Source organism: Melopsittacus undulatus, chromosome 8 (genome assembly GCF_012275295.1).
Source record: "Melopsittacus undulatus isolate bMelUnd1 chromosome 8, bMelUnd1.mat.Z, whole genome shotgun sequence".
NCBI classification, from domain to species: domain Eukaryota; kingdom Metazoa; phylum Chordata; class Aves; order Psittaciformes; family Psittaculidae; genus Melopsittacus; species Melopsittacus undulatus.
In genome coordinates, this window is record NC_047534.1 from 31,152,646 (window position 1) to 31,167,775 (window position 15,130).

The 15,130-nt window shown below is 38.1% G+C and overlaps 1 protein-coding gene across 3 annotated transcripts in view; it reads left to right on the top strand.

The window, feature by feature from the left end:
• The window catches only part of MYO1B (myosin IB), a 116,611-nt gene that overhangs the window by 62,445 nt on the left and 39,036 nt on the right, over nucleotides 1-15,130 (top strand). For all 3 annotated transcript variants that reach the window (XM_005145572.2, XM_031045838.1, XM_005145573.2), the window contains exons 7-13: nucleotides 16-79; nucleotides 8,422-8,520; nucleotides 8,864-8,967; nucleotides 9,727-9,874; nucleotides 10,566-10,684; nucleotides 11,437-11,523; nucleotides 11,848-11,913. In XM_005145572.2, the coding sequence (XP_005145629.1) occupies nucleotides 16-79; nucleotides 8,422-8,520; nucleotides 8,864-8,967; nucleotides 9,727-9,874; nucleotides 10,566-10,684; nucleotides 11,437-11,523; nucleotides 11,848-11,913 (687 nt within the window). The remainder of the gene's footprint in view (nucleotides 1-15; nucleotides 80-8,421; nucleotides 8,521-8,863; nucleotides 8,968-9,726; nucleotides 9,875-10,565; nucleotides 10,685-11,436; nucleotides 11,524-11,847; nucleotides 11,914-15,130) is intronic.

Consider the following 15,130-nt stretch of genomic DNA (forward strand, 5'->3'; position numbering starts at 1 on the left):
ATGTTGCTTCCACAGGGAAAATACATGGATATTGAGTTTGATTTCAAGGGTGACCCACTTGGAGGAGTGATAAGCAACTGTGAGTATTACTCTTGGCATCAGTGTATTAACAGCTTAAAGTGTTTTGTTCAAATGGAAAGATGGTTATTGAAAAGATGAGCTGCATTTGTCTAATCAAATCTCTCCATTACATGATAAGTTCTGCTTTTTAATGTTATTGTTTTGGTGCTGAATAGGGTACCTTCTAGTGAGTGAAAACAGACTTGAAAGTATGAATAATGAACTTACTGTGTTGTGTAAAATGTACGGGGTAATGTGTGTGGGTTCGTATGCTGTCTCTGAAGCAGATAGCAGATGATAATGGTATCTGAGACTTTTCGTATTTGAATTCCTCTGGTCAGTTTTGTGACTTTATTTGATGTGTCATGTATTTATGGTAGATGGAGTCTGAGATAGGCTGTTTTGTAATGTTTAAAGTGATACAAACTATGCTGGAGGTCAGCAGGAGGTGAGTATGTTTATTTGGAATCAAAGTATTCTGTACTAGTTTTAACAGAGTAGGTAAAGGCCTATCATGAGAGAGGAAAAATGGCTATTGAGTTTAGGTTTAGGAAGAGGTGGCCTTGGAGTTGTTACTTGACATTTGCTGTAAAATCTATAGCAATTCAGGAACTTTAACCAGCTCTCTGCTGGTTAAAAGAGGCTGGGAGCTGAATGCCAGCCCAGGATGCTTTGGCTTTCTTTCCTTTTGAGAGTTTAAATGCAGCTTTTAGAACAAATTGCTCTTCTGTGCTATATAAAGCTGTGTTTGTTTGCTTTTCTTATTTTCTAAGAAGAGATGGATGAGGGCAGTGAGTGACTATACTAGGTGTCACTGACCTAACATTGACTCTCTTCGCACTCGGCCAAATTCTTCTCTCTTTCTGAGGGTGGCTTTCTGACTCCACTGGCATTTTACTGGTTGTGAAATAGCGAGAATCATCCGAGGTGAACTGAGTGCTCCATGTGCAATACCAACATTTTGAAACATTGTGAAAAATTTTATGTGTAAATACAGAGTTTGGTTTTTTCAAAAGGCAAAAACATCTTTTCTGGACCAGGTCACCTTTTGGAACTGCAAGAGCATGATTTTTGTGACAGAGTAGATCTGGAAACTCAAGGCAGTCAGTATTGAAGTGTTTACAGCTATCTATTAACTTTGACATTTGGTAGTGAAATCAGAGGTCAAACATACTCAGTGTATTCATTGATAATTAAATGTGAACAGAACGTTTGTAGCAGGCTAGCTGTGTTGTTTGTTCCTTTTCATTTCATGCTCAAAAGAGATACACAGAAAAAAACCCCTCTTTTGTAGTGGACATTCAGCAGTTTGTAAGTACCGTGCTGATTCATCTAATTAAAATATTGTGTCATATCAAAAGGCAGTCCAAGTAGTTACTCTCTAGTTTATCTGCCTTATAAATCTTTGCATGTTGTAATTACAACATTATATGTAATTATAATGGTGTAATGACAAATGTAATCAAGGGCAGACATATTTTTAGGTCTTCTAAAAGCTGCCTATTTTAGGCGTCTTCCTTGTCTTCTCACATTAATACATATCTAATAGCAAGAAGTTTAAATGTAAAAATAAAGGTCTTACATGTAAGCCCTGTTGTGGTAACAATGTTACTTGTTGAACTTCATGTAATGTGCATAAAATTTGGCAGTCCATCCCTCTCTTTTTTAAGAAAAGTTTGAATTTCTGTATAGTTTTCAAGCAAGCTTGTTGCCCTGCTTCAGATCTTTTCCACACATCTGCAGCCTTGATTTGCAATAGAAATGTTGTGAGGTATAACCATTCTGGAGATACTGTGGCTTAACATTATTTTATACCACTTATAATTTACTCTGGTTTTAATCAAATTTAGGATTTATCTTCTTAATTCATCAGGTAGGAAGTAGTGCTGAAGTGTCCTATCCTTAAAAAGGAAGTATGATTATATTGGTCATACGTATTCTGTGATTTCTGACCATCTGTCGGTATTGTGTGAATATGATGTGAAGATATCATAATATGTTGATTAAACTTTAATAGTTGCATGTGATGAGCTTGATTTCCAAACATCAAAGAAGTTATTAGGCTTTTTGGGTCACAGCCTATGTCACCAAGCTGTGTTTCATATCATGAGTGACTGGAGGCAGACACCGTGGACATCTAGTTTACTTTGGTGGCAGGAAAGGTAATAAATTTTATCAGTCTGGTAAAGATAAGCAGAGACCCATTAGTCTGAAAGGTCTTGTTTGAAATGGTCTGGTCTGTCCTACTCTGAAATGCTGTGAAGCTCTGTGAAAGTCTGCCCATGACCCTTCATGTAGGGCTAACGCTATTGTGACCTTCCCTTGGGCCGTTCTTCTGATGCCCTTCAGTTAGCTTTTGCTTCTTAATGGCAGGGGTTAACCTACAAGTGAACCTTTCATGGAATGGAGCTAGAGGGTAAAATTATCATGACAATGCATACTGTGTCTGTCCTGTCCAGTTTGCAGTGAATGGAAATGTCCATTTGCTTTAGGGGAGCAAAGAGATCTGAAATTTTTAATGTGCCATAAATGGAAGGGTAAATCCTTTGAGTAAAATTAGAATGGGAATAATAAAATGGAAGAGATTGTAATGGAAAGGCTTTGTGACACCTATTAGGTCAGAACTGGTATGTTCCCAAACTGAAGATAGCTTTATGTTTGAACAGTGTAAAATGCACATAGACTGCTCAGAGCTTCTGACTGCACTGATTTGCAAGGCATTTGACATGTTGCTGTATGTGCAGTCATGAAAAGAAACTGAGAGTGGAAAATTTGAGATGAGCATGATTTTTGGAACTTCAAGTTTATTCCTTGAGTCAGGATTTTTTTTTCCCCTTAGACTACATATGAAAAATGATTTCAGGTGGTATGTGTTATATTTATTTGACCATACGTCAGCAGCACCCAAGGGATGGGGGTGAGCATGAGGATGAAGAAGGCTGTGTAAGCTGAGGTATGTTGCAAGCCTGAGTTGTTCAAGTCCTCCATTTTTGTTAGTTTTATGTGAAGATCCCGATTTGTTTTCCTAATGGGTGGGAGATGCAAGAATCCACGTAAGGTAAGGTACATAGTCCTGGTGCTAGCTAACAGGAAGCCCATCTATTCATTGGCTGACCTGTTTCCTGTGGGGGTGGGATTAGGAGGCTAAATTACTCCTGTGAGCATTTCTGAGCTCTGAACTCTCACTGTATTGTCACTTGTGGTTGCAGGCATCCCATTACTGTTTTGTAATAAACACCAGTCCCCACTGAAAGGTGTGCTGCTGCTTTGAAATGCATTGACAAGCAGGTTAATTGCATTTACATTTTCTCTTACTGAATTGAGTATGAGTGTGTCTGCTCTTTCTGTCCTCCTGTGAGGTGCTCGCAGTTGCTGGTGTTGCAATGAACAGTCTTATCAGTGCTTATGTGCTTAGAGGGTTTTTTTTTTCCCCAAAGCACTTGCGAAGAAAGGCATTTGGAGAATTGCGTAATTAACTTGCTTTCACCTGAGTGAGTGCAACATTGTGGACATACATTACAGAAACCATTAATACTATTCGTTTTCCATTTATTGTAACTACTCTGTTAGTGGGGGTGAGAGTAGGAGAAGGGAGAACAGAAGTTCCTTTTCCACCGGTAAATATAGAATCATACGTATTTTATGTAAAAATGGGCATGTTTGGTTTTGAAGTAATAGTTGCAATATCTTGTACTGCTCTAAAATATGACTCTCTGTCCACAGATGCTGCATCTGTTTTGTACTCAAGGCAATGTTTGTGTGCACACTCAATTTGTTAGTTTTGTGACTGTTTTGTGTACACTAAATTTTATGATTGAAATGGTTTTGCATAGTACAGTCCAAAATATTCCATACTTGAAGCTGTTCAGACCTCTTGAAAAGTAGGGATTTTACATTATCTTTCCCAGAATATTTCTAAGTCTTGAATTTTCACATTTCACCTGGAATTTCCTGCTGAAAGTTACCTAGCTTCTAGCATTAGGTAATCTAATCTGCCTAAACCCATCAGTGATTTAATGATTAACTAGAAGACAACAGTGTTGCAGATGAAGTACAGTGTATGTAATACTTGCTTTTGAAAAAGCTGCTTTTAACCAGCACAGTGTACCCAAAGTCCAAATAACAAGTGATTAAGAAAGGCCTCTGTTTTCCCATCTTTTCCAAGAACATGAAAGAAACCTATGATATTTATTTAAAGGAGCAACTTTTTAAAGTTAGCAATGTGATAGTGATAACTTTACAACATGTTCTTCTTTACAACTTGCTTGTTCATTTTAAAAGACAAAAAGTAATTACCCACTTCCTGAGAAATCAGCAACTTGGGCTGTTGATTTAGTCGTGTGATTGCTGTTAGAAAACTCCTTTGCTTAGGGAAATACTACACAAATTTTGCTATTAGGCATTGTGGAAGGAGATACACCTTCTTGTTGATTTTTGTTTAATCTTCACTTGTTCCAACATCTCCCTTGGTGTCCCTGTTAGCACAGTTGCCAGTGTTAAGGCAATTGGCTTGCCTAAATTAGAAAGTGTTTAAAAAACAAAACAACGCTAAACATTTTGATTAGCTCATTTTTAAATATCAGTTGTCACCTGAGAAATCAGGATTTAACACTCTTAAAATTGTGTAGTCATTGTATTTTCACTGTGCATACTGTCCAAATGGTAGCCTTTTGTTTGATACAGTTATGGATCATTTCATTCAAGCGAATATTAGTATAAACTTGATGGAAATAATGGGAAAACACTCCTGAGAAACCACTACTGGATTTTCTTTTTCATGAGTGGCTTTTTTTTGGTGACAGCTGAAGAATCAAAGTAGGAAAACAGAAGAGAGAATTTAGCAAAATGTTCTGTAACTTTGGTTGAAGAGCTATAACGGTCCTTGGCCGTGGCCAGCTAAAGAGACTATGACTAAAATAAACTTTTCCTGGATTATTCAGAATGTACCAAGGTACTGTTGGTTTTTCTTGGCTTAGCATTTAGTTTCTTCATGTTGAGTTCAGTTGAATGGTGAGCAGGATGCTCACACAGATCTCTCGCATTTAAACCAGTATTATCTGGGAATAACAAATAATCTTCAGCACCTGAGGAATGTAGGTGGATTTTGAGTCATCTGAATGGATGGATATTCAAACAGTATGAATTAAGTGTTTCCAGAGTGGACCTTTCCAAAGGAATTACATTTTTACACTTGCTTTGATACAATCAACATGTTAAATGTTTCATTCAAGCAGAAGTATTGTTAGATAATGCGGAAGGAATCCATCAATACACCATATGTTGTTCTGTATGCTCTCTCCAGATAAATCCGTATAGTCACTGTACATAATTTATATAGACTATATAACAAAATGTAACATGTGTAGAGATTTGGGGATTTTGCTTGTGTGGGTTTTCATATAGATAAGCACCATCTGCCCGCACATGCCACTGTAAACAGAATTGCCAAGGGGATGCGTGCAGAAATCTTCTCTCTTGGATGCTTAATCCACAGAATTTGTAACCATGTGAGAGTTAACACGAAAGCTACAGGTTGTGCAGTAGCTGCTTTAAGGAAAATATATTTGGTTGATATATTAAAATGCTAATCAGGGCAAACAAAGGGAAGCTTTCTGAAGAGCAGGGCAGATGGTCTGGGTCTTTTCTACCAGTCTGGTTTCAGTCTGCATGTGAACAGAAAGAAAAGGGGAAAAAAGGAGAATAAATATAGCTTTAGAAAGAATTGGTAGCAGCTGCTTTGTTAAGGTGAATACCTGATTTTCCATCAGTAACTGCTTTCTGGAGTTTTTTCCCTCAATTACAAAGGCTGGCAGAATATGGAATGTTGGGGCATTGGGAAGCTGTCAATTAGTTAACCTTGTTGCTTCTTAAGTATATAAATAAGATGAACTGTGGTGAAAAATCCAAGACAGTTATCCTTCTACCATAGCTAATTTGGCATATATTCAAGAAACTATTTGTTAAATCTGGTGAAGGCATGCATGTAATTAGAAGAATGCTTACAATATGTAGCTGAGCTTTTATGACAGCGTTGGAGTGAATTTATATGTAGAATATTTTAAACCCAAATAAGCCAAGCCACACTGCTTCAATACACTTTGGAAATACAGCCATTTCCTGAAGTGTGTGTAGCCACTGCGGGAGCTGCAGTTGTTTGTTTCTTTGAGATTAAATTTGGCTGCAGTCCATTCCAACACTTCACTGGAGAGCCTTCACAGCCAGCGTGACTCTGAACTGCTTGGCCCTCACCTTGCCTTTCTCAGCCCAAGTATTAACACTTGGGTGGATGGTGGACCAGACTCTCCCTTTCAGTTATGCATTAAAATCTACAGAGGATGAGGTATCCAATGGTTAGGTGAGCTAACTGGTTAGGCTAACTAGGATGACTGAGTTTGAACCACAGCTCAAGGAGGAGAGCCCCTAATGCAGGTGTAGTTAGAGGCAGAGTGGCTGCACACCAGGCTGCTGGTGAGGACTACAGTTTCTGGTCTGTGCTTTTCCAACATAGCATCAACAGTCAGATGTTAGTCATGTGTGTTTAACAAAAAAAAAAAAAGAAAGAAAAAAAATGTCAATGAAATGGAAAAATCAAAAGTGAAAATCTGTAACCTGCCCCAGCCTAATGTAAAGATGAGCAGCTGGCAGTATGTGACAGCCACTTGTTTGTGCATATCTTGAGTGTGCTTTGTCATCAGTATGTGCAAAACTTCCAGGTGCTGAAACAGGGCCACCTTTGGAAGGAAAAAGACTATAGAGTTATTGAGCTATAAAAATACAAATGTCTGTTCAAAAAAGACCAAAGTTCTCATGTGGTCACACAGTGCATTAGGTGGGCAACACAGGCACAACATTCTGCCTGTTACTAGAGAAAATATGAATGGACTCTATTGCACTGCTCTGCCCAGGGCAGGCACTCCCTTTGGGCTAAGCAGTGAGCAGTGGTGTGCCAGAAAGCCAGTGGAGCCCAGGGGCTGAAGCTTGACACAGAGGTACCTGCTCCCCAGCAGCATCCTGTGGCAGGGATAGAGGGGGGTTTTGCAGCACAAAGGGGCTGCACTGAGCAGTGCCTCTAACTTTCCAGATTGCTAAGACTAAACAGGCTCAGTTTCACTGGATATTACAGTAGCCAGCCAGGGAAAGTGTTTAGCAACCCCACATGTCCTTAACGAATTGGTGTTCCCTGTGTTTTACCGTTGTTGAATGTCTCAGTTCTGTGGGAGTTCCCCTGTAGATTGACATCCAGGCTGTGTTAACTTCCCTCTTGGAGCTTTCTTGTATGAGCATAGCCTAGAGAGAGTTTAACCCCAGTCAGAGAGCTGTGGTGGGTATGTGGTGGTAGGTGCACTGGGAAACTCCTGTGTTGTGTACTTGGAATGAGGCACCGAATGTCTCTGTCTTCATGTCACTGAATATATGTAGCTTAAGAGAAATTGTATACTAGGAACTGTGTGTTTGCTATCTGGAAAAATGGTATGGAGCCCTTGTTTGCTAGTGAGAAAAGAAGGAAAAACCAGAGAGTGACACTGATACCTGTCTAGGGTTCTCTTATTGCACACCTTCCCAGGTGCGCTGGGAACCACAGCCTTTCCATGTGATAAAGGCTGTGGTCCCCAGCTTTGTACTGTCACCTCCATGGTAAGTATGATGGAGTGTCTGAAGCATTTGCAGGGTGTTACAAGTCAGTCTGCTTCTGCTATCTGCCTGGATTCCTGCCCTTATGGGTAAGGTTTAGAAATGTGCCCATCACTCATGGCGGTGGTCGAAGTGATCTTGTCAGATTACTCAATGAGTGCAATGATGCTTTTCAAAGTGCTGCTTTTCCATTTCACTTGAAGTGTCTTATGATGGAGCTTCTGTCAGTCTCATTGGGAGCTGTTTCATAGTCTGATGCACCTGAGGATCACAAAGTGCTCCATGAGGATTAAGTTAAAATTCTTTATTTGGCTTCCCCCTTTCATTTTCCCATCTTCTCTGTGCTTACCTTGTTGACATTTCAGTTCTTTTCAAACCTTTGCCCATATAATTATTCTCACCAAATCTTAAGTTTGTGATGGTACTGTAAATTGGTTGACATCTTTTGAGCACCACATTGATTGTCTCCCTGACATGAGTTTTCTTTGTAGATCATAGACTGCAGCTTTTGTGAGTATACTGGGTTTACAGCTTGCTCGAATAACTTATTTGAGACATATGCACTGATGTGATACATTCTGATAAGGTTTGTGCCTACCATTTATCACCTTCTAATTTGCTGCTGATATAAAGCAATGAAGTAGAAAACGATGGGGGATTATGTTCACATAAAAGAGGTTTGCTCCAGCAGTCTTTCCCTGACATGTAAGATTTTGTTTGCTTGTTTAGATCTGCTGGAGAAGTCTCGTGTTGTTAAGCAGCCAAGAGGTGAAAGAAACTTCCACATTTTCTATCAGATACTGTCTGGTGCATCAGAAGACTTCCTCTGTAAGTGCTGTCCCTGTGCCATTTTCAGACATGGGTTTTCTTCACACTTAATGTACTGTTCCACACCCATCATCTTTTGTGGGAAATGTTATATGGTGGTAGCAGTAATAGTAATACCTGAAGTAAATATATGGTTTGGTATTAGCTGGATATCTGAGTCAGAAATGGCTTTGCAGTGTATTATAAGTAAAGAAGAAAGCCTATTCTTAGTCAGAAGGCTTATAATAAAGATTCTTGAAGAAAAACCTACTGGTATCAACAGATCTTAACAATACTAATTAAGGGATAAAAGAGCTAACAACAAGCATGCTGTTACTAATGATATTTTTATTTGACTTATTAGGCAAACTTAAACTGGAGCGGGACTTCAGCAGATACAACTACCTGGGCCTTGATTCTGCCAAAGTGAATGGAGTGGATGATGCTGCAAACTTCAGAACTGTTAGGGTAAGAAGAAACTGGGGTTGGGTGTAAACCCCAAAGGGCCCAACATGAATAAGAACATAAGTTCTTGTGCCTTAGCTCTGGCCGCTTGGGCTGGGCTGAGAGGGCCATCTTCTCTGAGTGTTAGCACCTTTCATGCAAGAGTATAGCATATTTGTACAGGGAAGCTTAGGTTCAACTAGAAAAGGCAAAGAACCAAGTTTCTGGAATATTCTAGTGGAAATACAAAAAAGACCAAAAATAAAAAAGGGAAGGAGAATAAAAAAGCAGCCCAGGCCCCTTGATGAGACCATGGAAAAGGTTGCATTGTGTAGCTGCTTATGATGGCAGTGACTGAGCTTCACGAACCCAGTGATGCTGACCAAGTCAAAAGGAAAACAGGCTGGGATGGTTCTCAAGATGATTCACCATGGTGCTTTTTGCTTGATTGTGCTGAGGGATAAGTAGAATACAGGAGCCTATTACCTAATGTATGCAAATTTAGATTCTGAAAGTTACTAGCTTTTAGATCGACAGAGTGAACCAAGAACACAGCAGTATCTGGTCATTTGACTGGTAAATTGGGTTGGGTTACAAACTTAATTAAGTGGCTTCAAAAAAAGAAGTACTGCATTTTAGAAACACATAAACTGGAGGAATACTAGAAAAGGACTGGATTGACATTCACATCTATTGTTATTCAACCTTTATATATATATATTTGTGTGTATGTGTGTGTGCGTAGATTCTTTTCTCTCATAGTTTTATCTGTCCCCTTTCCAGAATGCAATGCAGATTGTTGGCTTTATGGATCATGAAACACAGTCTGTTTTTGAAGTGGTGGCAGCCGTTCTGAAATTGGGAAATATTGAATTTAAGCCTGAATCTCGTGTTAATGGACTAGATGAGAGTAAAATCAAAGATAAAAATGGTAAGATGAGATTAGTGGTGGCAGGAAAAACACTAATTTGGCTGAAGTCATTATTAATTTTGTAATTTCTGTAGACATACTATATCCTTACAGATGAATTAAATTAGATTGTTTCCAGAACTCACCCGCAGGCAAATATGGGTTGAATTCTGTGCAATGTCAGTTGTCCTGTTTGAAATTCCACAAATGATTAGTTTCTTTTTTTTTCTGCTTTCTTAACACTTTCTTCTGAAATGTTAGATGGTGCTATGCACTTCTGTAAGGGCTGGTTATTCTGCAGTGGAGGCCTTTTTGTTTTTTATAGTAGGGCATCTCTGCCTGTAACGTCAGATTCATTCCGTCATGTTTTTTTGCAGTTGATACCTTTTGAAAGTTCATTTATTTTCATTTGGAGGTTTTTCTTCATGAAAAACAGTTACTGACAGAAAATCAGGTATTTACCTTCACAAAAATAACCAGACAGAAAGTGCTTTCCAAACTAATAACTCTGTTTTCTCTTGATGTGTGTATTTTTAAGAAGCTTTGCTTGGCAGCTGTGTAGCTGGCAGGAAGTGTTAAGGGGGGGACACTTCTGTTGGAGAGAACCTGATTTGGGAAAATACTGAACTACATAAAAGCCGATAGTTTTGTGGAAGGAAAAGCAATGATACAAAAGGATTCATTATATTTACACTCTGCGTTTTCATGTTAGAACTCAAGGAAATCTGCGAGTTGACAGGCATAGACCAGTCTGTATTGGAAAGAGCTTTCAGTTTCCGGACGGTTGAAGCCAAGCAAGAGAAAGTTTCAACAACACTGAATGTAGCTCAGGTAAAAACACCTGAATTTAAAGGAAAGAATTATTTAAAATGGCAATTTATTCTACATGCCTAAACCATGACTGCTCAAATAAAAGCTGCAACTCATAGGGTGTACTGAATAGAATGTATAATCAACATAAGTGTGTTTTTTCTTCAGCAGTTTCTAAGTGTTCAGGTGTACTGAATGTTTCACTTATGGGTTACCTCAAAAAGATGAGGAGTAGGAAAAGGTTGCAGAGAATGAAAAGATGAAACAGCTCTGCACAAAGGCATGTTGAAAGTGTTGTGCAGACTGTTTTCATTTAGAGCAACTGGTGTAATTTTGTGTGAGTTGTATGCCCTGGGGTTGCTGAAAAACTGCTGCTGCCAGCGTGGACTTATCTTTCTGTAATGTTGTGTGATTGCCACCTGTGTCTCATCAGCTCAGGCTAGTAGGAATGTCGTTTTCCTGTCTGCAACTACTTGGCTCCCTTTGCCTAGGATTATAATGGGGAATGTGAGTCTTTAGAGGCCATATGGGTGAGCAGAAAGGGGGCTGAAGTGCCCTCCATGGCCAGGAAGTCAGAGGGGTACACCACCAGGCTACCAACATTGCCAAAGCTCACTGACACCCCTGGACTGGCTTCATTGCCTGATTGGGCAGAGCCACTGCTGCCTGAGCCATTCCACTTAAATGTTCATAGCACCTTTAAGATATGTCATTAACAAAAATGTTGGGATTAGCCCAGCATTTATAACATTTGTCTTCTTTCTTCTGTTTAGGCTTACTACGCCCGTGATGCTCTGGCTAAGAATCTATACAGTCGACTGTTCTCTTGGCTTGTTACCAGAATCAATGAAAGCATTAAGGTATCATTGTTTAGTGCCTGTAAAAAAAAATCAATGGAAACCCTTTAAAGTGGTTGGTAGATTTCTATTTGCCAATTTCATTTTTCCTGGTTGTACACTGTTAGACATGTTACAGGTGAATAACTATCACAGCTCAACAAATTGCTGCCTGCTCTGTTTTTAAGCTAATAAAATAATTCATGCCACATGTATTTTGGGAAACCATACTTAATGTTTTGGTTTACAGACTTTGACAGCCTACTCATGAGATACATTAGTTTTCTCAATTCCCAAGTATGAGATGTACAGATGACTGACTCAGTGTTTAATTATTATCTTTTCAAGGCACAAACAAAAGTGAGAAAGAAGGTAATGGGGGTGCTGGACATCTATGGCTTTGAAATTTTTGAGGTAAGACCTTTATAATGGTAAACATTTAACATGAGAGCTGTTATTAAAGTTTAATAGCGTAGATCATGAATCAGAATACATGTAATTTTGAATCAAGTGTGTCATTCCTGACTCAGAAAAGTAAGCCAAAGAGAGATGTCTTAGCATGTCTGGTAATTGAAACAGAAAGATCTGAAAGCCAAACTTGTGTTTTTACACCATAAGTAAATAAATACTTATGATGGGTAAACTAAATACAGTGATATATGTTCTGGGCATAAGAGAAACTGCAGTGTCATTTCTGCCTTGAGGCATTTTGTGGATGTCTTTGTACAAGCTTTGTATTCTTTAAAAAACACAACAACAATACATTTTTTCCCTGTCAAAATCAAAGATTGAATTATATTCCTTTTCATCTCGATTCCCTTCATTAAGTATTCTGTACCGATTCCTAACTAATGATCTGTGCCTCACTGCTGTTTGTTTATGATAGTATTTTTAGACTGGTGCTATTTTGAAACAAAAATCAATGAGGAGTTTTTAATTAGGTTAGGGAACACTAGGGAGAGAGTGTTTTCTTAAATCTTATTCTAACAGGGGTTTCTAAGAGATTTATGAATCTTGGTTGGAATCTGTATAGTGTTTAAACTAGAAACTCAACTGAGGATAAAAATCAGTAGAAAACATAGAATCCTTACCCACTTCTCTACATCCTTCTTTGAAAATCCAGGGAGTATGTTTAAACTATGCGGAAGATGGGTATAATCTATAAAAGGCGTAATTGTACAAGGGAGGGTGCTGTAAGTTTTATTTCAGAAGCATGACATCAAAGTATGTGCAAATCAAAATACTTCCATGAAGAGGAAAAACAAAGCTGTTACTTGCTTCAAGTGTTTACTAAGCTAAGTTGTATTGTTTGCATTAAACAGAAGAAAGCATTTATGAAAATATATTGCAAGTGGTCAGGTGTCTGAATGGAGACCTTGGTGCCAGATCTCTTTGGAGCTGGTCCTTGGCATACCTTTAGAAAGTTGGACACTGGACTGGTATTGCTGACGTCTTTGGGCAGGACTCTTTGTTTTCACTAGCTCTTTCTTTTATGTTTGATTCAGCATAAATATGTAGGCTGAGGTGGGAGACAGAAGCTTGCACTAACACACAAGCCAAATGAGTAATTGTGTTTGTGGGGTTGTGTTCTAGAGACAAGGTTGTCTCTCATGTAATTTTCTTGTTTTGTTGGAGTTCAACATCTTAGAAGGTCATGATTATGTAGGTGAGTACAGGAGATGTAGTTCTGCAGGAGAAAAATGAAAGAACAAGGCTCTCTTCACTTTCATACTGAATTACAATGCATCTTCCCTAATTCGTACAAACTCAAAAGCTTTAAAATAATACAGGTAGTGCTGTTCACTCTTCACTCCTATCTTGCATGTTTTTTTCTGCTGGGAAAGGTGGGAAAGTTTTGCTTTGTGATTTGAGGATCAAATTCATCAATACATTCATATAAGAGGTGCTCAAGAGGCAAGAGCACTAGCCAAGCAGTTTGGTTCAGCATCATGGAAATAATGGAGTTATACCTGAACATTGAAAATGGGAGTCAAGTAGTATGCCAGAAGCATACATGACTCATACTATACCATATTTTAATTTAAGCATGTTTGAAAAAGAAGCTTGATTGGTTTAGGTTTCTAGAGGTCACTCCTACAGTATTGGGACTGCATAGCAGTACTGTAATTCAAAGGATGAATGATAGGCAAATTGTCCATTAGCAAATCCTGAATCAACTGTATTTCCAGTACTACCCAATTAGTTATCTTTGTGTTTCCAGACAGGTTAATTTTATAATCAGAAACCGTTGACTTATTTTCAATTAAAAGCAGAGATATTATTTTGAGGCAAAACAAAACAATTTTCTCTACAGCTCTAGTTTGAACAAAAAATTATGTAATGTCATAATCCTTAAATTGAGTGAAGTAATTCTGTGATAAACAGTTGCTTGAATGAATGTCATGGAGTAGGGTCAAGCAAGAGAAGAGGATGCTTACCACATATTTTTATGTCAAGTTTTGTAACAAATGATTGAATCTCACAAAAATTATTAAAGATCTTCAGAAAATGCTTACAAAAAACAATTATTGTTGAGAAGTTAAGTAACCACTTTCATGGAAAATACAGTGTTTAAAGTTAATTACATGAAAACAATAAACAAAGTAAATTTTAGCAGTGTACAATACTGTAACTCAAGGAAAATTCAATAATGTCTTAGGATGTACAGTGTAAAAATTATAGTGGTAATTGGAGCTGTTTACTGTGTGGGACGTTTGTAGACATGATGGCTAAACATTTGAAATGTTAGCTGAGGTGTAGCTAATGGCAGTAACTATATCCATCTAATTGCAAATTACTTAACACCTTTGACTAAAAGTGTGCAGTTCCTTTCTGAACCTAATTCTTACATCAGATACTGACTTCCACGTCTTTTCTGAAGGTTAGAAATAGCATCATTTCTACAAAGAATGTTTTTTGTCAAAAATGTATTTGAAAGACTTCATTTGTGAACTTGTGCATTTAAAACTTGTAAGGTATTTGATAGGCTGAAGGTAAAAAAGTCTGCTTTAATCATGTTTGTACTAAGGAAGCAGATAGGTTTATCATTAGTGCATGTGCTTTACCTAGAGTGTTCTTGTACTTCGGAGGCAGAACTCCTACTACACACTACAGAAGGGTAGTAGGAAGTTTTTTATATACATGCAAAATATTTACACATGAAGCTTAATGCCATTGAAGTAAGTAGCAAGATATGTGTTTATTCTATTTTATTTTTCCTTTAGTGCTGCACTTGCCCGTCAGGGTAAGAATAAACCAATGATATTCTAATTTCCATGTTTTGTCCTGAGATTCTCACTTGAAAGTTATTGTAATATAGTCTGCTTCCACTGCAAAAACATTAGTTTGCTACAGATCTTTGAGGGGTTTGTTTTGATTCCTAATTCAAGGCAAAGAGTATTTCTTGGGCCTTATCCCTCTTCAAGATGATTCCTTACCTCATTGTACAATTCCTCCTGTAAGAAGAGTAAAGAAATCCAGATTTCCCATTCTGAAAGATCCAACACTTCACCTTCTGATGACAATAGTGTTCTTGTTCTAATTCAGTTTGCATCCAGTAATGCAAATTGAAGCTTATATAAATGAGATTTTTTTAAAATCTGGTTTTGAAAGTTTAGTTGCTGTCCATTGT